Raw genomic sequence first — 26,612 nt, forward strand, 5'->3', positions numbered from 1 at the left:
GTAGGATTTGCTGTTACTGTAGGATCTGCTGTTACTGTAGGATCTGCTGTTACTGTAGGATCTGATGTTACAGTAGACCGCTGTTATTGTAGGATCTGCTGTTAATGAAGGATCTGCTGTTAATGTAGGATCTGTTGTTACTGTAGGCTCTGCTGTTACTGTAGGATCTGCTGTTAATGTATGATATGTTGTTACTGTAGACTCTGCTGTTACTGTAGGATCTGCTGTTAATGAAGGATCTGCTGTTACTGTAGGATCTGTTGTTACTGTAGGATCTGCTGTTACTGTAGGCTCTGATGTTACAGTAGACTGCTGTTACTGTAGAATCTGATGTTACAGTAGACTTCTGTTACTGTAGGCTCTGCTCTCACAATAGACTGCTGTTACTGTAGGATCTGCTGTTACTGTAGACTCTGCTGTTACTGTAGGATCTGCTGTTAATGTAGGATCTGATGTTACTGTAGGATCTGCTGTTACTGTAGGATTTGCTGTTACTGTAGGATCTGCTGTTACTGTAGGATCTGATGTTACAGTAGACTCTGCTGTTACTGTAGGATCTGATGTTACAGTAGACTGCTGTTAATGTAGGATCTGCTGTTAATGTAGAATCTGATGTTACAGTAGACCGCTGTTATTGTAGGATCTGCTGTTAATGAAGGATCTGCTGTTACTGTAGGATCTGATGTTACAGTAGACTCTGCTGTTACTGTAGGATCTGATGTTAGAGTAGACTGCTGTTACTGTAGAATCTGATGTTACAGTAGACCGCTGTTATTGTAGGATCTGCTGTTAATGTAGGATCTGTTGTTACTGTAGGCTCTGCTGTTACTGTAGGATCTGTTGTTACTGTAGGATCTGTTGTTACTGTAGGATCTGCTGTTACTGAAGGCTCTGATGTTACAGTAGACTGCTGTTACTGTAGAATCTGATGTTACAGTAGACTTCTGTTACTGTAGGCTCTGCTCTTACAATAGACTGCTGTTACTGTAGGATCTGCTGTTACTGTAGAATCTGATATTACAGTAGACTGCTGTTACTGTAGGATCTGCTGTTAATGTAGGATCTGCTGTTACTGTAGGCTCTGCTGTTACTGTAGGATCTGCTGTTAATGTAGGATCTGATGTTACTGTAGGATCTGCTGTTACTGTAGGATTTGCTGTTACTGTAGGATCTGCTGTTACTGTAGGATCTGCAGTTAATGAAGGATCTGCTGTTACTGTAGGATCTGCTGTTAATGTAGGATCTGATGTTACAGTAGACTCTGCTGTTACTGTAGGATCTGATGTTACAGTAGACTGCTGTTAATGTAGGATCTGCTGTTAATGTAGGATCTGCTGTTACTGTAGGATCTGATGTTACAGTAGACTCTGCTGTTACTGTAGACTGCTGTTACTGTAGGATCTGCTATTAATGTAGGATCTGCTGTTACTGTAGGATCTGCTGTTAATGAAGGACCTGATGTTACAGTAGGCTCTGCTGTTACTGTAGGATCTGCTGTTACTGTAGGATCTGATGTTACAGTAGACTGCTGTTAATGTAGGATCTGCTGTTAATGAAGGACCTGATGTTACAGTAGGCTCTGCTGTTACTGTAAGATCTGCTGTTACTGTAGGATCTGCTGTTACTGTAGGATCTGCTGTTAATGAAGGATCTGCTGTTACTGTAGGATCTGCTGTTACTGTAGGATCTGCTGTTAATGTAGGATCTGCTGTTAATGTAGACTCTGCTGTTACAGTAGACTGATTTTACTGTATCTTTCAGATTTGGTCCTGCCGTACATACCTACACGTACGCTACGGTCACAAGACGCAGGCCACCTAATTGTCCCTAGAATTTCTAAGCAAACAGCTGGAGGCAGGGCTTTCTCCTATAGAGCTCCATTTTTATGGAATGGTCTGCCTATCCATGTGAGAGACGCAGACTCGGTCTCAACCTTTAAGTCTTTACTGAAGACTCATCTCTTCAGTAGGTCCTATGACTGAGAGTAGTCTGGCCCAGGAGTGTGAAGGTGAATGGAAAGGCTCTGGATCAACGAACCGCCCTTGCTGTCTCTGCTTGGCCGGTTCCCCTCTCTCCACTGGGATTCTCTGCCTCTAACCCTATTACAGGGGTTGAGTCACTGGCTTACTGGTGTTCTTCCATGCCGCCCATGGGAGGGGTGCGTCACTTGAGTGGTTGAGTCACTGACGTGGTCTTCCTGTCTGGGTTGGCGCCCCCCCTTGGGTTGTGCCGTGGCGGAGATCTTTGTGGGCTATACTCTGCCTTGTCTCAGGATGGTAAATTGGTGGTTGAAGATATCCCTCTAGTGTTGTGGGGGCTGTGCTTTGGCAAAGTGGGTGGGGTTATATCCTGTCTATTTGGCCCTGGGTATCATCGGATGGGGCCACAGTGTCTCCTGACCCCTCCTGTCTCAGCCTCCAGTATTTATGCTGCAGTAGTTTATGTGTCGGGGGGCTAGGGTCAGTCTGTTATATCTGGAGCATTTCTCCTGTCTTATCCAGTGTCCTGTGTGAATTTAAGCACGCGCTCTCTAATGCTGTCTTTCTTTCTCTCTCTCGGAGGACCTGAGCCCTAGGACCATGCCCGACATGATGACTCCTTGCTGTCCCCAGTCCACCTGGCTGTGCTGCTGCTCCAGTTTCAACTGTTCTGCCTGCGGCTATGGAACCCTGACCTGTTCACCGGACGTGCTACCTGTCCCAGACCTGCTGTTTTCAACTCTCTAGAGACAGCAGGAGCGGTAGAGATACTCTCAATGATCGGCTATGAAAAGCCAACAGACACTTGAGGTGCTGACTTGTTGCACCCTCGACAACTACTGTGATTATTATTATTTGACCATGCTGGTCATTTATGAACATTTGAGCATCTTGGCCATGTTCTGTTATAATCTCCACCCGGCACAGCCAGAAGAGGACTGGCCACCCCTCATAGCCTGGTTCCTCTCTAGGTTTCTTCCTGGGTTTTGGCCTTTCTAGGGAGTTTTTCCTAGCCACTGTGCTTCTACACCTGCATTGCTTGCTGTTTGGGGTTTTAGGCTGGGTTTCTGTACATCACTTTGAGATATCAGCTGATGTAAGAAGGGCTTTATAAATACATTTGATTTGATTTGATTTACTGTAGGCTCTGCTGTTACAGTAGATTGCTATTACTGTAGGATATGCTGTTACTGTAGACTCTGCTTTTACTGTAGGCTCTGCTGTTACTGTAGACTCTGCTGTTACTACTGTAGGCTCTGCTGTTACAGTAGATTGCTATTACTGTAGGATATGCTGTTACTGTAGGCTCTGCTGTTAAGCCCTTTGTGAAAATATTGTAGCGAATTCCTATTTACCTTGCAGATGCGTGCCACTCTACTGTAAACCCTCTTGTCCCACTGGCTGGACTCTACAGCTGTCTCCTTTAAGAAGAAGTAAACCTTGTCATCGTCCACACTTTGTGTGTCTGGAATGGAGAAGGAACCCACAAACTCTGGCTCTGCATGGGGAGGAAATTATATCATGGTGAGGAGGATAGTACAGTGTACAGATGTAGGATGTTAATTTGATCACCCCTGTTGCAGGATAACTTTCGTGCACTGCAGGATATTTTAAACTTGTAGTGTATTTGAGGTTTAAAAAGGATTCTAAAGTTTGTAATTTCCACTTTGACATTTCAGACTTCCCCTTACGAAAAATGTCCATTAATTCTAATCCACATAACTCACATTTTCTGTTGCTGCAGGATTATATTCCTGCTGTAACAAACTGGCTAAAATTAAGATCCTACATCTGTATGAACCCTTTAGAACAGTCTAGAACATGATGAGTGTCTGGAAGGCTCTGCATGGGAGAAACAAAGGAAATCACGATGAGGACTCACACCCATCAACTGACTTCACTATTGGACGTTTGTCTTAGACCTAAACGTCAAATAATAACTTGGAGTGATTTGCCTCCTCAAAAAATGACGACAAGATTGGCAAGAATCCCGAATTGGCTGAGTTAAGGATAACGGTTGAGGCTTGTGCCTACGACCTAGCTGAGTACGTATAATTAGGAAATCTCTATGACAACTGCCATAGAGACCTTTTTGTTTTCTTTCACATTATCTTCGCTTCTGTCTTCTGCGTCTCACCATTGAGCCAGTGGTCCTGGTAGGCCTCTGTGCGTATATAGTGCTGGTTGCTGCTGTGCACAGAGGTACGGAATATAGCTGCGTTGGTACCCATAAAATCCACCGACGTCCCCGCATACAAATCTCCATCTAGGGGTGAGATTGGGTTTGGCTTAAGAAAATATACATACATACATACATACATACATACATACGTACATACGTACATACGCACGCACGCACGCACACGCGCGCGCGCGCACACACACACACACACACACACACACACATACACACACACACACACACACACACACACACACACACACACACACACACACACACACACACACACACACACACACACACATACATACATACATACATACATACATACATACATACATACATACATACATACATACATACATACATATCTCTGTTACATCTTCATAAGACCCTCTTCAAGGTAGAGTCAATTTGGTTGAACGCATCAATCTGGCTGGTTTGGAAGGCTAAGAGTAATTTGGGTTGGTTTCATTGTTTTGGAAACTATATATATATACAGAAATATATACAGCTATACCTTGTTGGAACAGATAATGTATATCAAAATGTATTATCCTGAAATATGTCTGTCATATTTGTTGGACAGTATTTGTGTTTATATAATATATAATATATAGCCTGTGTGAATAACGAATTCAGCTAATACTTATGGATATTCAATCACATAGAGAGGTACCGTAGAACTCCTAAAACGCACAGAGCAGGACCTCATTCCCAGTGGTAGCCACTAACTCTGTTACCCCTAATTATGAACCATATGTTTTATGTACTGGGGTCTGGCGGGATTTACGTCCACTTCAAACTATGTGAGAACTAAATCATGTGGTTCTCTCTCTAACTCCCTTCCTGGTCACACCATTTCTGGAGGCTGGAAGGGTGGGTTTGATTGCCGCATAGGTCACATACTGAATATTGTGTGTCACAGTCAACGTTAACAGTTCTGTAAGTCATTGTGGAGGAAATGGTCTCCTTAATGTCAATATTTTCCATATTCGCTGGATATATTACTTACCAGTGAGCCTGGTCATTCTCTTCAAATACTGAAAATATAGCATTGTGTCCCTGTCAACGTTTTGTACGTCACTACAAGGGTTTCGTATGTGGACATAGTATTTGTATATTACTTACCAGTGAGCCTGGCGGTGAAAGGTTCCCGTGGACTAAAGGGGCATTTCCCCCGTCCAGACTCCACAGCATGGCTCTGCAGACGGAACAACGGCTCCTAGGACACACAGAGAACCATAGAGATTCAATATACTTCTATTCTACTCATGCTATGTTCTATTTTTTCGGGATATACTGTCTGAGATCGTACAGCCAGTTGAGTTCTCATTTGATCGCACAGACAGGAATAAATATCTCTCCGGAAAGAAGGGCGGGGGTGTATTTTTCATGATTAACCAATCATAATGAGATTGTGATAACATACAGGAACTCAAGTCCTTTTGTTCACCCGACGTAGAATGCCTCTCAATCAAATGCCGACCGTATTACCTCCCAAGAGAATTCTCTTCGGTTATAGTCACAGCCGTGTATTTCCCCCCTCAAGCCGATACCACGACGGCCCTCAAGGAACTTCACTGGACTTTATGCAAACTGGAAACCACATATCCTGAGTCCACATTTATTGTAGCTGTGGATTTTAACAAAGCAAATTTGAGGAAAATGCTACAGAATTTCTATCAACACATCGACTGTAGTACTCGCGCTGCTAAAACACTCGACCACTGTTACTCCAACTTCTGGGATGCCTACAAGGCCCTCCCCGCCCTCCATTCAGCAAATCTGATCATGACTCCATTTTGCCCCTCTCTTCCTATAGGCAGAAACTCAAACAGGAAGTACCCGTGCTGAGGACTATTCAATGCTGGTCTGACCAATCAGAATCCGCGCTTCAAGATTGTTTTGATTGGGATATGTTCCGAGAATAACATTAACGAATACACTGACACGGTAACTGAGTTTATCAGGAAATGTATAGGATATGTTGTACCTACTGTGACTATTAAAAGCACTCTCGCAAAACTGAAAGCACTAACCATCGCATTTAACCATGGCACGGTGACTGGGAATATGGCAGAATACAAACAGTGTAGTTATTCGCTCCGTAAGGCAATCAAACAGGCAAAACGTCAGTACAGAGACAGAGTGGAGTCGCTCAGACACGAGACGTATGTGGCAGGGTCTCCAGACAATCACGGACTACAAAGGAGAAAACCAGCCATGTCACGGACACAGACATCTTGCTTCCGGACAAGCTAAACACCTTCTTCGCCCGCTTTGAGGATAACACAGTGCCACCGACGCAGCCCGCTACCAAGGACTGTGGGCTCTCCTTCTCTGTGGCCGACGTGAGTAAGACATTTAAGAGTGTTTAAGCTTGCGTCCTCAGAGCATGCGCAGACCAGCTGGCTGGAATGTTTATGGAAATATTCAATCTCTACCTGTTTGCTGTCCCCACATGCTTCAAGATGTCCACCATTGGTCCTGTACCCAAGAAAGCAAAGGTAACTGAACTAAATGACTATCGCCCCATAGCACTCACTTCTGTCATCATGAAGCGCTTTGAGAGGCTAGTCAAGGACCATATTCACCTACACCTTACCTGACACCCTAGACCCACTTCAATTTGCTTACTGCCCCAATAGATCCACAGATGATGCAATCGCCATCACACTGCACACTGCCCTATCCCATCTGGACAAGAGGAATACCTATGTAAGAATGCTGTTCATCGATTATAGCTCAGCATTCAACACCATAGTACCATCCAAGCTCATCATTAAGCTTGAGGCCCTGGGTCTGAACCCCGCCCTGTGCAACTGGGTCCTGGACTTCCTTACGGGCCGACCCCCAGGTGGTGAAAGTAGGAAACAACACCTCCACTTCTCTGATCCTCAAAACTGGGGCCCATGCTCAGCCCCCTCCTGTACTCCCTGTTCACCCATGACTGCCTGTCCACGCACGCCTACAACTCAATCATTAAGTTGGCAGATGACACAACAGTAGTAGGCCTGATTACTAACAATGACGAGACGGCCTACAGGGAGGAGGTGAGGGCCCTCAGAGTGTGGTGTAAGGAAAATAACCTCTCACCCAACGTCAACAAAACTAAGGAGCTGATCGTGGACTTCAGGAAACAGCAGAGGGAGCAGCCCCCCACCCACATAGTCGGGACCACAGTGGAGAAGGTGGAAACAATCAAGTTCCTCGGCGTACACATCACTGACAAACTGAAATGGTTCACCCACACAGACAGCGTGGTGAAGAAGGCGCATCAGCGACTCTTCAACCTCAGGAGGCTGAAGAAATTTGGTTTGGGACCTAAAACCCTCACAACATTTTATAGATGCACAATTGAGAGCATCCTGCCGTGCTGTATCACCGCCTGGTACGGCAACTGCACCGCCGTGGAACACTAGTCACTTTAATAATTTTAACATATTTTGCATTACTCATCTCATACTGTATCCTATTCTACTGTATCTTAGTCTATGCTTCTCTGACATTGCTCATCCAAATATTTAGATATTCTTAATTCCATTCCTTTACTTGGATTTGTTTGCATTCGTGAAACTGTTAGATATTACTGCACTGTCCAATAACATCTGCTAAACAGGTGTATGTGATCAATAAAATTTGATTTGATTTGATATGTGGATCGGTGCAGAGAATGATGTCACATCCACAATAGCATTAGCGTCCTCTACCACAGAGAACCATCTCAACCACCACAATGTAATAATTTAATCTCTACAATAACATCAACCCTCCTCCACTGAGCTGTAAAATCCCTTGCTGAGAAAAGCGTGATGTGGATGGCAGCCTTATGCTCTGAAGGGGCCAAGAGGAGAGAAAAAGGTGATGTGGAGTGGATTTTCATAATGTGGACTGGATTTTCATAATGTGGACTGGATTTTCATAATGTGGACTGGATTTTCGTAATGTGGACTGGATTATCATAATGTGGACTGGATTTTCATAATGTGGACTGGATTTTCATAATGTGGACTGGATTTTCATAATGTGGACTGGATTTTCATAATGTGGACTGGATTTTCATAATGTGAACTAGATTTTCGTAATGTGGACTGGATTATCAAAATGTGAGGAACAGAGAGTTTAGTCAGAGAAAGTGGAACAGAGAGTTTAGTCAGAGAAAGTGGAACAGAGAGTTTAGTCAGAGAAAGTGGAACAGAGAGTTTAGTCAGAGAAAGTGGAACAGAGAGTTTAGTCAGAGAAAGTGGAACAGAGAGTTTAGTCAGAGAATCGAATCAAATGTTATTTGTCACGCACACTAGACTTTACCGTGAAAACGCTTGGTTACGAGTCCTTCCCAACGATGCAGAGTTTAAAATGGTAACACAAGATTAATCAAATATTATACACAAAAATGGAGCTGTATGTATGTGTGTTTGTGCTTTGTCGGTATGCATGTGTGTGTTATGTGTGTGTTATGTGTGTGTTATGTGTGTGTTATGTGTGTGTTATGTGTGTGTTATGTGTGTGTTATGTGTGTGAGTGCATCTGTAGTGTATGTGAATGTGTGTCGAAGTGTCAATATAGTGTGTGTGAGCGAGTGTGTATATGGTGTGTACTGTATATACAGTATAGTCTAGTGAGTGTGTATATGGTGTGTACTGTATATACAGTATAGTCTAGTGAGTGTGTATATGGTGTGTACTGTATATACAGTATAGTCTAGTGAGTGTGTATATGGTGTGTACTGTATATACAGTATAGTCTAGTGAGTGTGTATATGGTGTGTACTGTATATACAGTATAGTCTAGTGAGTGTGTATATGGTGTGTACTGTATATACAGTATAGTCTAGTGAGTGTGCGTAGGGTCAGTGAAAGATACTGTAGAGTCAGTGAAGATAGTTTGGGTAGCATTAATTGACTATTTATCAGTCTGGCTATTTAGCAGTCTTATGGTTTGGGGGTAGAAGCTGTCTAGGAGTCTGTTGGTCCGAGAGCAGATGCTCTGGTACCGTTTGCCGGACGGTAGCAGAGTGAACAGTCTATGGCTTGGGTCGCTGGAGTCTTTGGACATTTTTCAGGCCTTCCTCTGGCACTGCCTGATATAGAGGTCCTGGAAGGCAGGGAGTTTGACCCCAGTGGTGAACTGGGCCGTCCACACAACCCTCTGTAGCGCTTTGCGGTAAAGGGCGGTGCACTTGCCATACCAAGCGGTGATGCAGCCAGTCAAGATGCTCTCGATGGTACAGCTGTAGACATTTTTGAGGATCTGAGTGCCCATGACAAATCTTTTCAGCCTCCTGAGGTGGGAAAGGCGCTGCCGTGCCCTCTTCATGACTGTGCGGTTGTGTGTGAACCATGTTAAGTCATTAGTGATGTGGACGCCAAGGAAGTTGAAGCTCTCGACCCGCTCTACAACAGCTCTGTCAATGTGGATGGGGGCGTGCTATCCCTTCTTTCTTCTATAGTCCACGATCAGCTCCTTGGTCTTACTGACGTTGAGGGAGGCACCACACTGCCAACTCTCTGACCTCCTCCCTGTAGGCTGACATCGGTGATCAGGGATACCACCGTTGTGTCGTCAGCAAACTTAACGATGGTGTTGGAGTCGTGCTTGGCCACGCAGGCTTGGGTGAACAGTGAGTACAGGAGCGGACTAAGCACGCACCCCTGAGGGGCCCCAGTGTTGAGGGTCAGCGGAAGTGTTGTTGTTGTTGCCTACCACCGGCCCGTCAGGAAGTCCAGAATTCAGTTGCAGAGAGAGGTGTTCAGACCAAGGATCCTGAGTTTAGTGATTAATGGTGTTAAACGCTGAGTTGTAGTCTATGAACAGCATTCTCACATAGTTATTTCTCCTCTTGTCAGGGTGTGAGAGGGCAGTGTGAAGTGCAATTGAGATTGCATCATCTGTGGATCTGTTACGGCGGTATGTGAATTGGAGTGGCGCTAGGCAGTCTGGGATGATGGTGTTGATGTATGTCATGACCAGCCTTTCAAAGCACTTTATAATTACAGATGTGAGTGCTACAGGGTGATAGTCATTTAGGCAGGTTACCTTGGAGCTCTTGGGAACAGGGACAATGATGGTCAGCTTGAAACATGTTGGGATTACCGACTGGGACAGGAGGAGAGATTGAAAATGTCTGTGAAGACACTTACCAGCTGGTCTGCGCGCGCTTTGAGAGCACGCCCTGGTATTCCTTCTGATTGTTAACCTTTTTAAACGTTTGCTCACATCGTACATGGAGAGTGAGATCACACAGTCATCCAGAAAAAAAGTAGATAAAGTTTAGTCAGAGTTTAGTCAGAGAGATGAAACAGGGAGTTTAGTCAGAGCCTCTCTCTATTGGATTATTGGCATGGGAAACATATGTTAACATTGCCAAAGCAAGTTAAGTAGATAATAAACAAAAAGTGAAATAAACAATAAAAATGAACAGTAAACATTACACTCACAGAAGTTCCAAAATAATTAAGACATTTCTCTCTCTCCTGTCCCAGGTCTATGTAGGTGCATTGTGGGTGGTAGGCCCCGGTGCCACAGACATACACATGGCCCCCCCTTCTCTCCTTTCCTCACCTCATTGCTGTGTCCCAGGTCTATGTAGGTGCATTGTGGGTGGTAGGCCCCGGTGCCACAGACATACACATGGGTCTTATTGAAGGGCTGGAGGAGACGCACGTAGTTGGCGCAGTCAGTCTGAAACAATGTTAGGATTTACATTAAACATACATGAAACACATCTACAGTCATAGTTAACAGAGATGAAACCGTAAATATCAATGCCATCTAACAGACGCTTTTATCCAAAAGCGACGACATACAGACGTGTGTACAGACATGTGTGGATACATACAGTATGAGTGGCCCCAGCGAGAATCAAACCCTTGATATTGGCGTTGAAAGTACCATTCCCTACCAACTGAGCTACAGAGGACCATCCTAAATCCTGTTCTTCTACCCACCAGCCTCATTAACCAGTTCGCTATCTTTTGCCTCAAGGCAGATTTATTTATGAAGAAATCGAGCAAAATAATTGATTGAACCTTGTCAGATTAGAATGACCTGTCACCTCTGGTTGTTATTGTGTGTAAATGTAAAGGAGATGTTAGTCAGGTCCCACACAGAAGGACGAGAACCTACCCGTCTCCCCTGGGTCTCATAAAACACAAAACAACATGACCATCAATAAAGACAGGCCTTGTTTTAATTATACACTATGAGGGATACTTGGCCTTGTCCCAATAATGTGCTATGAGCGTGCCAGAGGACTACTAAATAAGGCCTCAGATCTTCAGAGCACCTAAACAGCTTTGTGGGAAAGTTCATCCCATGTTGTTTATCCATGTTTTTTCTGGCTCGTAGAGCTGTTGTTACTTACCGACAGGTTCTTCCCTGCCAATCTGCAGTGTTCGACGTGTTCCTCCACAGCTGGCCAGTAAATCTAAAGGAGGGAGGGAGGGATACAGGTGAGGCTGAAATATGGATAGGTTACGCCTTTCATCATTACTTTATGATACCCCTCTGTGTTTTATTGAGAACATGGCGATCTAAGAGAACACAGTTGGGAAGGAGCCTTGACTGATTCAAAACAGAGTCATGGTAATGTCATGGTGCTGGCCTTAACTCTACATTTACACGTAGATAGGGAGATCCAGTGAGGTGCTGTCTGTACCGTGCGTGTAGGAAGAGCCAGGCTGTCCGAGTGGAGAAGGTAGATGTGGTCTCTGCCCCCCACCAGGAGCCAGCCACGGTCCTCATCCAGCAGCAGGGACTGGTAACCTCCACTCACACCTCTGTCCCAGAACACACTGGAACTATTCCTCCAACGCACGTCTACAGGGAGGGGGGGGGGAGAGGGAGGGAGAGACGGAGGGGAGAGGGAGGGGTGAGGGAGGTGGGAGGGAGGGGGGAGGGAGGGAGAGAGAGAGAGAGTGGGGAGGGAAGGAGAGACGGAGGGGAGAGGGAGGGGTGAGGGGAAAGGGAGGGAGGGAGAGAGAGAGAGCGGGGGAGGGAGGGATGGCGAGAGAGAGAGAGGGAGGGGGGAGGGAGGGAGGGGGGAGGAGAGGGAGGGGCAGAGGAGGGAGGGGGAGAGAGAGAGGGAGGAGAGAGAGCAGGAGGGAGGGAGGGAGGGGGGAAGGAGAGAAAGAGGGGGAGGGGGAGGGAGGGAGGGAGGGAGGGAGGGGGAGGAGAGAGGGAACGAGAGAGGGAGGGGCAGAGGAGGGAGGGGGAGAGAGAGCAGGGGGGAGGGAGGGAGGGAGAGCAGAGGGAGGGAGAGCAGGGGGAGGGAGGGAGGGAGGAACAGAGAGCAGGGGGGAGGGATGGCGAGAGAGAGAGAGAGAGGGAAGGAGAGAGGGAGGGGGAGATGGCGAGAGAGCGAGAGAGGGAGGAGAGGGAGGAGAGGGAGAGTGGGAGACAGGGGGAGGGAGACAGGGGGGGGGGGGAGAGGGAGAGAGAGAGAGAGAGAGAAAGAGGGAGTTAATGTTTTGAAGTAACAGAATCAATTGAATCAGAATTGGCAGAGAGCAACTATTGGTCAAAAACAAGCACTAAAAAACTTGGACTGCATTTATCACAACCATCAGTTTGGCAAAACTACATACAATTATAACTGATGTTTTTATTGTAGCTTTCCAAATCTAGTCTGTAGTCTGAGTACATTGACATGATTGATAAACAACATGTCAATCAAAGCTCATTCACTCAGTCAAAACAACAATGAAATCAGCCTCTATATGAAATACGGTCCCTGGATACTCAAGTTGGAAAGTACATAGTTGCAATGTGTGTAATTCCAATAAACATAGCAACACAATCTCCCCCAAAAACACACACATGTCCATTCAGCATGCACGGGTCGAGCAACACCAGCGAGTACTCTACAACCTATCTAGGGATCTTGTGTTTAACCAGGCAGAAAATGACCTGCACAATCACAGCAAATTAACCCTGTAGCCCGGCTTTCCCACCCTGTGCTCTCTCTCTCTCCTGATAAATCAACAGGTCCTGGCTGCTCAATTCAACTCCAAGACAACTCCTATAAAGTAGATGTTTACAGTGCTACTATAACCCTACATTATGTCATTGTGCTATCAGTTTAAGGGTTGAAGAGAGGATGTATGGTAAGTAAACAACTTAATTTAATTATACTTAGCCAGCACAAAGGTCCAACACTTTATCAAGACTCTAGAGACACGAGTCTAGAGACTAGAGACAAGAGACAAGAGACAAGAGACAAGAGACAAGAGACTAGAGACTAGAGACTAGAGACTAGAGACTAGAGACTAGAGACTAGAGACTAGAGACTAGAGACTAGAGACTAGAGACTAGAGACTAGAGACTAGTAGACTAGTAGACTAGTAGACTAGTAGACTAGAGACTAGAGACTAGAGACTAGAGACTAGAGTCAAGAGACTAGAGACTAGAGTCAAGAGACTAGAGACTAGAGTCAAGAGACTAGAGACTAGAGTCAAGAGTCAAGAGACAAGAGACTAGAGACTAGAGACAAGAGACTAGAGACTAGAGACTAGAGTCAAGAGACTAGAGACTAGAGTCAAGAGACAAGAGACTAGAGACTAGAGTCAAGAGACTAGAGTCTAGAGTCAAGAGACAAGAGACAAGAGACTAGAGTCTAGAGACTAGAGACTAGAGACTAGAGACTAGAGTCTAGAGACTAGAGACTAGAGACTAGAGACTAGAGTCGTAACTCTAACCTTCTGCTGTATAAGACAGCTTTAGAAGAAGGAGGAGGAGGAGGAAGAGGATGAGAGATCGAGGAGGAGGATGAGAGAACGAGGAGAAGGAGGAGGAGGAGGAGGAGGAGGAAGATGAGGATGAGGACGAGAGAACGAGGAGGAGGACGAGGATGAGGACGAGAGAACGAGTAGGAGAACGAGGATGAGGACAAGAGAACGAGGAGAAGGAGGAGGATGAGGACAAGGAGGAGGAGGAGGAGGAGGACGAGGAGGAGGAAGAGGAGGAGGAGGACGAGGAGGAAGAGGAGGAGGAGGAGGAAGATGAGGATGAGGACGAGAGAACGAGGAGGAGGACGAGGATGAGGACGAGAGAACGAGGAGGAGAACGAGGATGAGGACAAGAGAACGAGGAGAAGGAGGAGGAGGAGGAGGAAGAGGAGGAGGAGGACGAGGAGGAAGAGGAGAAGGAGGAGGAAGATGAGGATGAGGACGAGAGAACGAGGAGGAGGACGAGGATGAGGACGAGAGAACGAGGAGGAGAACGAGGATGAGGACAAGAGAACGAGGAGAAGGAGGAGGATGAGGAGGAGGACGAGGAGGAGGATAAGGCCTCCCTTGGGTCAGTTCCACTGCTGAGGTAGCTATCAACAATCAGTGTCTCATGAAATATGTTTTACAAAAATAATTATTTACCAAGTCACCCTTTCTCCAGGTCTACATTTCACAAATCATATTAAAAAGATAAATCATTAACATAATATTATCTGTGAACCGCTCAAATATCAAATTAAATGTTTCAGCCATAGACTAAGCCTTGATTTAATGAGAAGGATGTGTAGGAAAATAATTACCAATAAGCACTGTAAAATCCAACGTATAACTAATAAGACTGGAGATATGTGTGGAAATAAACTATGGTGTCTGACAGCTCACCACCTGTATATACAGTGCATTCGGAAAGTATTCAGACCCCTTCCCTTTTTCCACATTTTGTTACGTTACAGCCGTATTCTAAAATTGATTAAAGTTTTTTTTCCCCTCATCAATCTACACACAATATATACCCCATAATGACAAAGCGAAAACAGGTTTTTAGAGATTTTTTAGCAAATTTATTAAAAATACAAATACATAAATACCTTATTTACATAAGTATTCAGACTCTTCGCTATGAGACTCGAAATTGATCTCAGGTGCATCTTGTTTCCATTGATCATCCTTGAGATGTTTCTACAACTTGATTGGAGTCCACCTGTGGTATATTCAATTGATTGGACATGATTTTGAAAGGCACACACCTGTCTATATAAGGTCCCACAGTTGACAGTGCATATCAGAGCAAAAACCAAGGTGAGGTTGAAGGAATTGCTAGTAGAGCTCCGAGACAGGATTGTGTCGAGGCACAGATCTGGGGAAGGGTACCAAAACATTCTGCAGCATTGAATGTCCCCAAGAACACAGTGGCCTCCATCATTCTTAAATAGAAGAAGTTTGGAACCACCAAGACTCTTCCTAGAGCTGGCCGCCCGGCCAAACTGAGTAATCGGGGAGGAGGGCCTTGGTCAGGGAGGTGACCAAGAACCCGATGGTCACTCTGACAGAGCTCTAGAGTTCCACGTGGAGATGGGAGAATCTTCCAGAAGGACAACCATCTCTTCAGTACCCCACCAATCAGGCCTTTATGGTAGAGAGGCCAGACAAATCAAATATTTTTTTAAATAATTGACACATACAGTGAAATGCTTACTTACAAGCCCTTAACCAACAATGCAGTTTTAAGAAAAATATCCCAAAAATTATAAATAAAAGTAACAAAAAATTAAAGAGCAGCAGTAAAATAACAATAGTGAGGCTATATACAGGGGGTACCGGTACAGAGTCAATGTGCAGGCTATATACAGGGGGTACCGGTACAGAGTCAATGTGGAGGCTATATACAGGGGTACCTGGTACAGAGTCAATGTGGAGGCTATATACAGGGAGTACCGGTACAGAGTCAATGTGGAGGCTATATACGGGGGGTACCGGTACAGAGTCAATGTGGAGGCTATATACAGGGGGTACCGGTACAGAGTCAATGTGGAGGCTATATACAGGGGGTACCGGTACAGAGTCAATGTGGAGGCTATATACAGGGGGTACCGGTACAGAGTCAATGTGGAGGCTATATACAGGGTGTTACGGTACAGAGTCAATGTGGAGGCTATATACAGGGGGTACCGGTACAGAGTCAATGTGGAGGCTATATACAGGGGGTACTGGTACAGAGTCAATGTGGAGGCTATATACAGGGGGGTGCCGGTACAGAGTCAATGTGGAGGCTATATACAGGGGGTACCGGTACAGAGTCAATGTGGAGGCTATATACAGGGTATTACGGTACAGAGTCAATGTGGAGGCTATATACAAGGAGTACTGGTACAGAGTCAATGTGGAGGCTATATACAGGGGGTACCGGTACAGAGTCAATGTGGAGGCTATATACAGGGGGGTACCGATACAGAGTCAATGTGGAGGCTATATACAGGGGGTACCGGTACACAGTCAATGTGGAGGCTATATACAGGGGGTACCGGTACAGAGTCAATGTGGAGGCTATATACAGGGGGTACCGATACAGAGTCAATGTGGAGGCTATATACAGGGGGTACCGGTACACAGTCAATGTGGAGGCTATATACAGGGGGTACCGGTACAGAGTCAATGTGGAGGCTATATACAGGGGGTACCGGTACAGAGTCAATGTGGAGGCTATATACAGGGGGTACCGATACAGAGTCAATGTGGAGGCTATATACAGGGGGTACCGGTACAGAGTCAATGTGGAGGCTATATACAGGGGGTACCGGTATAGAGTCAATGTGAGGCTATATACAGGGGGTACCGATACAGAGTCAATGTGGAGGCTATATACAGGGGGTACCGATAACGAGTCAATGTGGAGGCTATATACAGAGGGTACCGGTACAGAGTCAATGTGGAGGCTATATACAGGGGGTACCGATACAGAGTCAATGTGGAGGTTATATACAGGGGGTACCGGTACACAGTCAATGTGCGGGGGCACCGGTTACCGCACGGCAAGCGGTATTGGAGCAGCACCAAGTCTAGGTCCAAAAGGCTCCTTAACAGCTTCTATCCCCAAGCCATAAGACTGCTGAACAGCTAATCATGGCCACCTAATTTACATTGACCCCCCCTTTGTTTTTACACTGCTGCTACTCGCTGTTTATTATCTATGCATAGTGCATTGTTGGTTAATGGCTAAGTAAGCATTTCACTGTAAGGTCTACACATGTTTTATTCGATCCATGTGACAAATCCAATTTGATTTGATGTGTTGGTTTTTGCTTCAGTCCTAAATGTCAGTCCTTTCTCTCTCTGTTGTTAACAGAAAGCCTCTGTGCTGCACACTGCGCAACGTGACTCTCGCGCCTGTCGCCACAGCCCACTGTCTGCCGATGGAGATGGATGAGGAGCAGCGGACGATATAAAGTCATGTATCCTCTTCAGCCATCACAGAAGACTTCATGACAGATGTGAAAATTCCTCAGTTCCAACCCAGGGATTCCAGACCCCTTTCTAACCACATTCTAGAACTAATGGCACTCTGCTCCATTCAGATCTCTGTCAGAACAAAGCCTTCAGAGCTCAACGGGGGAAAAGTCCTGCTTTATCTCTCCTCTAAGTGTCACAGTCCATTTGGACCCCCAATATCCTCTAGCAGTAGAGAGCAGCCAAGGTGAGCCAGTCCATTTGGACCCACAACATCCTGTCTAGCAGTAGAGAGCAGCCAAGGTGAGACAGTCCATTTGGACCCCTCAACTTCCTCTAGCAGTAGAGAGCAGCCAAGGTGAGACAGTCCATTTGGACCCCCAACATCCTGTCTAGCAGTAGAGAGCAACCAAGGTGAGAGAGTCCATTTGGACCCCCAACATCCTGTCCAGTAGAGAGCAGCCAAGGTGAGACAGTCTGGCCTCAGTACTGCACAAAGCAGACGTATATCCTAGGAGGGCTGGTGAGGTCATCTCTATGAACAACTACAAATGAATACTGATCTAATCATCATTTCACATACGCATGCAAACAAATGCATACAGTCACACGGTCACATTTCATGGTACCTTCTAGATCAGTTCTATTCACCTAAATCCACCCTGTTTTTATAAGTCAAGTTACCCTGAAAATAGGAGAGACTTGGGAATTACCAAGCATTGAGATTGGCCTACCTCATATATGAAATGTTTCAAAACAGATGACCCACTCATTGTATATTTCCTCATTCTAACTGCAAGATATAAATCAGCCCTTTTTTTCCAGTTCCGATCAGATCAACCAGTGAGTGTAGCAGAAAATAACCCGGATCTGATCTCAATTACTTTACGATGTAATATCTACAGTAACATCAAGGACATTCACATGTCTAGGAAATAGGGCTGAATAAGTAGTATTTTCTGGTTAAAGTACATTTGTGGATAACATCTCCCATAACTAAGACATTTCTATGATATAATTCAGTCTCTGTGATATATCGACATCCTCTGTTTCCTATATGTTGCCGTGCAGAACCACTTCAAAGCATCACAACCTCTTATGGTTAGGGATAACATGAGGCTTAACTTCCACGCGTTTATGGCTGTCTTATTGAACTCTCCCAGCCCATAACTTACATCTCACTGGCCATTGTGGGAATAGTGTAGCTTATAGGTGGAATCGTGGATCTCTTCCATTTGGCACCAACTCACAGTAAGAATCACACCGTCTGGTCTGAACAGACATAGCTAGGAAATGTGTCTCCAATTAAAAGGAAAATAAATGTCAACCATTACGAGATAAGAAAGTTCAGGGAGAGTATGTCCCAAATGACACCCTTTGAAATGCACTACTTTACACCAAGGTCAATAGGGTTCTGGTCAAAAGTAGTGCACTATATTGGGAATAGGGTGCCATAGGGTTCTGGTCAAAAGTAGTGCACTAAATTGGGAATAGGGTGCTATAGGGCTCTGGTCAAAAGTAGTGCACTATATTGGGAATAGGGTGCTATAGGGCTCTGGTCAAAAGTAGTGCACTATATTGGGAATAGGATGCAATTTGGGATGCAACCACAGTCATCTTCTTTTGGCTGCAGAACAGTCAATCACAGAGTTAGTATGAGGTCACATTAGTAATATGATCAAATATAGGAACAAGACGCTGAATAGATAGTAAAATCACTTTTAGCCAGACTAAAACATTCATATACAAACACAGCTATTATTTTGATTTCATTAGTCTATTTTGGAGTTGGATTATCAAAAGAAACTGTGGTTGAACTGTTCTTGTACAAGTCTGTTTATTACCCCACTGACAATTTAAATATTTGTTGATTGATAAACCTTGATCAGTATGGACATAATGTCACTAAGTGGGCCTAAATCTGATCTGATTACATTGGATTGATCAGTGCCCTGGGGCAACGGCCCGGTTTGATTCTGGGGCAACGGCCCGGTTTGAGTTTGGGGCAATGGCCCGGTTTGAGTTTGTTTCAATCTTTAGTTTGCCAAGACTCTAAGTCTCTAAAAGGCTGAAGATTTAAAGGGTCAGGGGTCGCTTGGTCAAGGGAACGTGATTACCGCTCTCTATACAGACACAAGACTCTCTATACAGACACAAGGTTCTCTATACAGACACAAGGTTCTCTATACAAACACAATACTCTCTATACAGACACAAGATTCTCTATACAGACACAATACTCTCTATACAGACACAAGACTCTCTATGCAGACACAATCCTCTCTATACAGACACAATGCTCTCTATACAGACACAATGCTCTCTATACAGACACAATGCTCTCTATACAGACACAAGACTCTCTATACAGACACAAGGTTCTCTATACAAAGACAGGGTTCTCTATACAGAGCAGTAATCCTACATTAAGCCTTTTGGCATGACTTTGGCCACCCAGGAATGAAGTGTATATCCGCACAGGGATCTGACTACTTCCTTGTATGTCCGGGAGCATCAATGAAGTATCTGTAGAGTTAAGCCCAATACGATTTTCTACTAATCTATCTAACCAATTCCAGAGACAGTTTCTCAATATTGCAAAGTTCTCCATTTTTTTTTTCACTCCATATATCCTTATTTAAGGTCAGTGTTCAGCGTGTTGAGAAATCCTGCATGTTTGTGCTGTGGCTTGTGAATGACGCAGGATAATGGCAAACATTTGTTTAATAAGACCTTCAGAGCAGATCAAACACATGGAACCTGAGAGCTGGGTGTGTGCCCAACACCTGTAGTGCATACTTGAAGTCGGACAGAGGGTGGAGGTTGGGGGGGGGCTGAATTCACCATCTGAATACATGTAATTCCTTCCAGGGACTTTAACGCATAATGGGATGCAGACACACACACACACACACACACACACACACACACACACACACACACACACTTACACGGCCTTGTCAGCTCCAGGAATGTGGGAGTGATTGGGACACACGCTCACACATGCTCACACACGCACACACACACACACACACACACACACACACACACACACACACACACACACACACACACACACACACACACACACACATTCTAGTGGGATAGCAGTGATTACAGTTTTTTCCAACTGCTTACACACGCTTTCAAAACTGTCTCTCCTTTTTTCAAAACTCTACACACAATTCCCTAAACTGCACACACAAAATGCAAAATGCCTCACATCTCCTTCAAAATGTAACACTGCATTCAAAATGCCATAAACACATGTCAGAATGAAGCATTTGCATCAAATGGCAAACACTTTCATAATAGTACATGTTTGGATATACCATGTAAACACTGTTGTTCTAAATCTAAAGCTCTTTGTTCTTTCATAGGCTTATATCTACATTTCAATACAATGTTCTACAGTGAAAATAATCTTCTGAGAGGGGTAACAAGTACACTGTAAACACCAATGCAATGTAGAAACAGAAAATATTTATTAGTACATAGTATACAGTAGCATACAACAGAACCATAAACATATGTAAACCAAAAGTATATTCTTTAGAATACAGTAAAGAACGCTGTGTGGGGTCCCGGGGGGGGGGGGGGGGGGCAGTCCAGGAATTGGTGGAGGGGGGGCAGTCACCAGTGCTAAGCTACGCTTCATCTCTTCTCCGGGCTGGGTCTGGCCACAATACTTTGTCCACATCACAAGATACGTTTTCTCTTGCCAAACATGGAGGGAAGTATCTCCTAGCATGGCGTATCCAACCTTGGACAGAGGCAACCTCTATGTCACCACATGCGTCCTCCATTGCCTGGAGAAGCGGCATGCGGGCATAGGGTTGGCGATCAGACACTTTCCAGCGCCAGGCTGAGAAGAATTCCTCTATGGGATTTAGAAAAGGTGAATATGGGGGTAGTTACAAAACTACAAATTGTGGATGGGTGGCAAAGCAATTTTGGACCAGAACAGCCCGGTGAAAACTAACATTGTCCCATAAAACCACAAATCTAGCAGGCTCCTGATCTGGATCAGGGACAAGCATTGTGTAAATTGCATCTAGAAAAGTGAGCATATGGCCGGTGTTGTACGGACCCAGTGTGGCATTGTGATGGAGGACCCCGTTTTGAGTGATGGCAGCACACAGTTATATTACCCCCCACGCTGTCCAGGGACATTGGTAATTGCCCTCTGTCCTATTGTGTGTGTGACCTGTTGAATAAGTGTAGCATTTTGATTGGTTGTGTTTGGAAAAGGAAAGCAAGTTAGATTTTTGTGTTTTAGGTAGAGAATTGTGTGTAGTGTTTTGAAAAATGTGTTTTATGCAATTGACAACTGAGTCAAAGGCTGAGAAATAGCTTATGGTTTTGGATATTTGGTGTCGTGTGACATGAAAAGATTTTGTGTGTAAGCAGTTAGAAAAAACTGTAAATAAAATGGAAGCAGTTGTTATTAGGTGTGTTTGTTGGCAGATAGAAGGAGCATGGGTTTTCTAGTCTAGTAGGATTCATATGTGTCAGGGAAGTACCCTAGTTTGTTTACGTGCGGTAAGACTCTTGGCATGTGTCTCAGTGCCAGGGAATAGGACTGTAACATGGACCTACAATGAAGGCCAGTCTACCACCAGAGCTGTATTAGTCATGACACTCCACTTGGAATGAGTGGGGAGGGGAGGTATGGCAGGCCAGGCAGCGTCTAACCACACACACACACACACACACACACGGTCTCTAAAATGTTCTGGTTTCCATCAGCTCAAAGATCTTCTGAACCACGGCAGGCACAGAGGCACGCCATAGAGACATCTGGAATTCCAATGATCTCCGAACACCTGGCAGCAACCTGACTGAACTGACCTCATAAACAAGAGACGTCTCCAACTCTCCCTTCGTACTGAGGAACGTCTTCAACCAACATTGACTGGAAATACATGTGAATTGTTTGTTCTATTGTTTACAAAAGGCTACGGTATGCAAAGATCAACTTCAACATTATCTTTGCTGATTCTTACCATGATAACATGAGTTACCATGATAACATGAGTTACCATGATAACATGAGTTACCATGATAACATGAGTTACCATGATAACATGAGTTACCATGATAGCATGAGTTACCATGATAACATGAGTTACCATGATAACATGAGTTACCATGATAGCATGAGTTACCATGATAACATGAGTTACCATGATAACATGAGTTACCATGATAACATGAGTTACCATGATAGCATGAGTTACCATGATAGCATGAGTTACCATGATAACATGAGTTACCATGATAACATGAGTTACCATGATAACATGAGTTACCATGATAACATGAGTTACCATGATAACATGAGTTACCATGATAGCATGAGTTACCATGATAACATGAGTTACCATGATAACATGAGTTACCATGATAACATGAGTTACCATGATAATATGAGTTACCATGATAGCATGAGTTACCATGATAACATGAGTTACCATGATAACATGAGTTACCATGATAGCATGAGTTACCATGATAATGAGTTACCATGATAACATGAGTTACCATGATAATGAGTTACCATGATAACATGAGTTACCATGATAACATGAGTTACCATGATAACATGAGTTACCATGATAACATGAGTTACCATGATAATGAGTTACCATGATAACATGAGTTACCATGATAACATGAGTTACCATGATAACATGAGTTACCATGATAACATGAGTTACCATGATAACATGAGTTACCATGATAGCATGAGTTACCATGATAACATGAGTTACCATGATAGCATGAGTTACCATGATAACATGAGTTACCATGATAACATGAGTTACCATGATAACATGAGTTACCATGATAACATGAGTTACCATGATAATGAGTTACCATGATAATATGAGTTACCATGATAACATGAGTTACCATGATAACATGAGTTACCATGATAACATGAGTTACCATGATAACATGAGTTACCATGATAGCATGAGTTACCATGATAACATGAGTTACCATGATAACATGAGTTACCATGATAGCATGAGTTACCATGATAGCATGAGTTACCATGATAACATGAGTTACCATGATAACATGAGTTACCATGATAACATGAGTTACCATGATAACATGAGTTACCATGATAACATGAGTTACCATGATAACATGAGTTACCATGATAGCATGAGTTACCATGATAAAATGAGTTACCATGATAACATGAGTTACCATGATAACATGAGTTACCATGATAGCATGAGTTACCATGATAGCATGAGTTACCATGATAATATGAGTTACCATGATAACATGAGTTACCATGATAATATGAGTTACCATGATAATGAGTTACCATGATAACATGAGTTACCATGATAACATGAGTTACCATGATAACATGAGTTACCATGATAGCATGAGTTACCGTGATAGCATGAGTTACCGTGATAACATGAGTTACCGTGATAGCATGAGTTACCATGATAGCATGAGTTACCATGATAACATGAGTTACCATGATAATGAGTTACCGTGATAATGAGTTACCATGATAACATGAGTTACCATGATAGCATGAGTTACCATGATAGCATGAGTTACCATGATAACATGAGTTACCATGATAATGAGTTACCGTGATAATGAGTTACCATGATAACATGAGTTAGCATGAGTTGAAAGGGTCCCGTGTGGATTAGCTGGTAAAGCATGGCACTTACAAGGTCAGGGTTTTGGGTTTGATTCCCACGAGGGTGGCAGTATGAAAACAAAGGTATGAAAAAGGTATGAAAAAGGTATGAAAAAGGTACGAAAAAGGTATGCGTTCTCTACTGTAAGTTGCTCTGGATAAGAACGTCTGCTAAATGATAAAATAACCAAGTAGAAGTGGCAACACTCCTCCTCCCTGTACTGTAGGACACGGACCAGAACAACCCGTGGACCTGAAGCGGCATGCATGATCACACTCATAACAGTAACGCTCCTTAAGCTTAAGTGGGAATAACATCTTATAGTTTCTACTTTCAAGGTTGGACAGAAATGAAAGCACAGACATATGGTAATCCACAAGGTAATAAAAACCAACCGTAGGGGGCTGTCCTCACACCATGCTTCGGGATCAGTCACGGATACCTCACGTTAGAAATCCCCAGTCTTACAGTAACCACTGGGACACTTCAAAGTACTGGACGTTTCAACAGCAGCCTATTAAAATCATTTAACAGTGTTTTTTGTCAACCCACTCTTGTACGCTCTTTTAAAAAACGCCCTTGAACCTTGAGACCTAAAGACTTGTGTTGACTCCCCCGAGAGGTAAAGACTTACCTAGGCTTTAGTTCTGCGGGTCGACACAGTCTTGTGAATCCCAGGAGACACAGGTTCTAAATCACTTGTTGACTCTTGTAATTGGTGTGTAGTTTGTAAATGATAAAGAGAAAGACATGCTTCCTGCCTGGCTGGCTCCCATACAGTGAGTCATGCCAGTTGGGGTCAAGTCCTGGCAATTCCTTTGTTGAACTGAGTGTGGAATTTCTCAATAGGATTTTTCTGCCTTGATTTGATTAGAATTATTAATAAGTGCAATTAAGCCAAATGTTTAGACCTGATGTTTTTCTGGCGCAGTGGTAAGAAGGACATATCAACTTAAACATCCAATCTAGTTTCAACTCCAGTATTTGTTTTCATAGTGAAGCCAGGTAGCCAAGTCTCCCCTTTCCATTTATTTTAGTGTCAAGGATAAATCCATGGTTAACATCAATGTGTGCTCCAGTTGCCAGTTGAAAAATGGTGTTCCTTCCTGTTCTTCAGGTTTCTCCCTATGTCCAGAGGGTGTGTATTTTTGTTATTCAGAATCCATATTTTAGGGCCAGAATAAAGGGCAGGCTGATATAGTCACACCCTGTTAGTTCAATTCTAACAAGGAGAAGAGGACAATAGAGTATAGCCTACTGACTACAGCTACTAAGTCAAACCTGCAGGAAATGTATAGAATATTGACAACACAACTAAAGACAGACTCAAAAAAATCATAGAACCCTAAAAAAATGAACCAAAAAGGTACAAATAAACAAACAAAAAGATGTCTGTTTTCTCTGCTAATTTTCCCTCTGTTCCCCCTGACTCCTGGATGACACCTGAGAAGAGTGGAACCCTTGTAGGGAGGAAAAACAGTGTTACCCTAAATTCCCCCCCCCCTCCCCTCCTCATTCATCCTGTCTCCTGAGGGTATCCAAATGGAAGCTTTGAAGTTGAACAGACCTCCTCAGACAGACTCCATTTTCCTCTCTCTCCATCGCTCTCTTTCTCTCCCCTATCTCTTTCTTCCCTCCTTCTCCCTCCCCTCTCTCTCTCTCCATCCCACTCTCTCCCCTCTCTCTCTCTCTCTCCATCCCACTCTCTCCCCTATCTCTCTCTTCTCTCTTTCTCTCTCTCTCTCTCTGTCACGCTCTGACCTAAGAGAGCTGTTTTTTCTCTGTTTAGTTAGGTCAGGGTGTGATATGGGTGGGCATTCTATGTTTTTTTGTTTCTATGTTTAGTTCTTGTTTTTCTATTTCTATGTTGGAGTTTTGGGATGATCTCCAATTAGAGGCAGCTGGTTCGCGTTGTCTCTAATTGGAGATCATATTTAAGTTGGGGTTTTTCTATTGTGTTTTGTGGGTAGTTGTTTTCCGTTTTGTTGTCTGTTGCCTGACATAACTGTTTGACGCACGTTCTCTCTCTCTCTCTCTCTCTCTCTCTCTCTCTCTCTCTCTCTCTCTCTCTCTCTCTCTCTCTCCTCTCTCTCTCTCTCTCTCTCTCTCTCTCTCTCTCTCTCTCTCTCTCTCTCTCTCTCTCTCTCTCTCTCTCTCTCTCTCTCTCTCTCTCTCTCTCTCTCTCACTCTCTCTCTCTCAGTGGAAATTAACTCTCACCCCAGCTTATTATCCCCAGAGCTGTGGCATGGGAGACTGAGAGGGTCACCTCGCCTCTCTGAGTCTGACAAGACAGGAGACAAGAGAAAGGGATGGCCAAACAAATCTCTCTCTCCCTTTACCGCCTTCTTTTTCACTTTCCTTCCTCGCTCCATTGTCTTTCTCTCTCTCTGCTCTAATTCCAGTGACAGAAGAGAAGGGAAAAGTGAGTATCTCAGATGAACTGAAGGTTCTGCGTCACATCAAATCTACCAACACAACAGTTAATCAAAACGGAAGACCGCACGTGATCAGAATGAATACAACATTTGAATTGTATCTCTACGGTGTCATTCGCCTTGTCAATCTAAACGGTAGTTATGAAACGGTGGGAGG

At 44.1% G+C, this 26,612-nt stretch overlaps 1 protein-coding gene across 2 annotated transcripts in view; it reads right to left on the minus strand.

Moving 5' to 3' along the window:
- LOC115150027 (semaphorin-3D) overlaps positions 1–26,612 on the minus strand; it is a 125,516-nt gene that overhangs the window by 29,914 nt on the left and 68,990 nt on the right. For both annotated transcript variants that reach the window (XR_003867035.1, XM_029692901.1), the window contains exons 3-8: positions 11,822–11,982; positions 11,528–11,590; positions 10,726–10,845; positions 5,293–5,386; positions 4,117–4,245; positions 3,335–3,477 (exon numbers count right to left, since the gene is read on the minus strand). Coding sequence is in view for 1 of the 2 variants with exons in the window: in XM_029692901.1 (XP_029548761.1) it covers positions 3,335–3,477; positions 4,117–4,245; positions 5,293–5,386; positions 10,726–10,845; positions 11,528–11,590; positions 11,822–11,982 (710 nt within the window). In the remaining variant the exon portion in view is untranslated. The remainder of the gene's footprint in view (positions 1–3,334; positions 3,478–4,116; positions 4,246–5,292; positions 5,387–10,725; positions 10,846–11,527; positions 11,591–11,821; positions 11,983–26,612) is intronic.

This window comes from Salmo trutta, chromosome 16, assembly GCF_901001165.1.
Source record: "Salmo trutta chromosome 16, fSalTru1.1, whole genome shotgun sequence".
Taxonomy (NCBI): Eukaryota; Metazoa; Chordata; class Actinopteri; order Salmoniformes; family Salmonidae; genus Salmo; species Salmo trutta.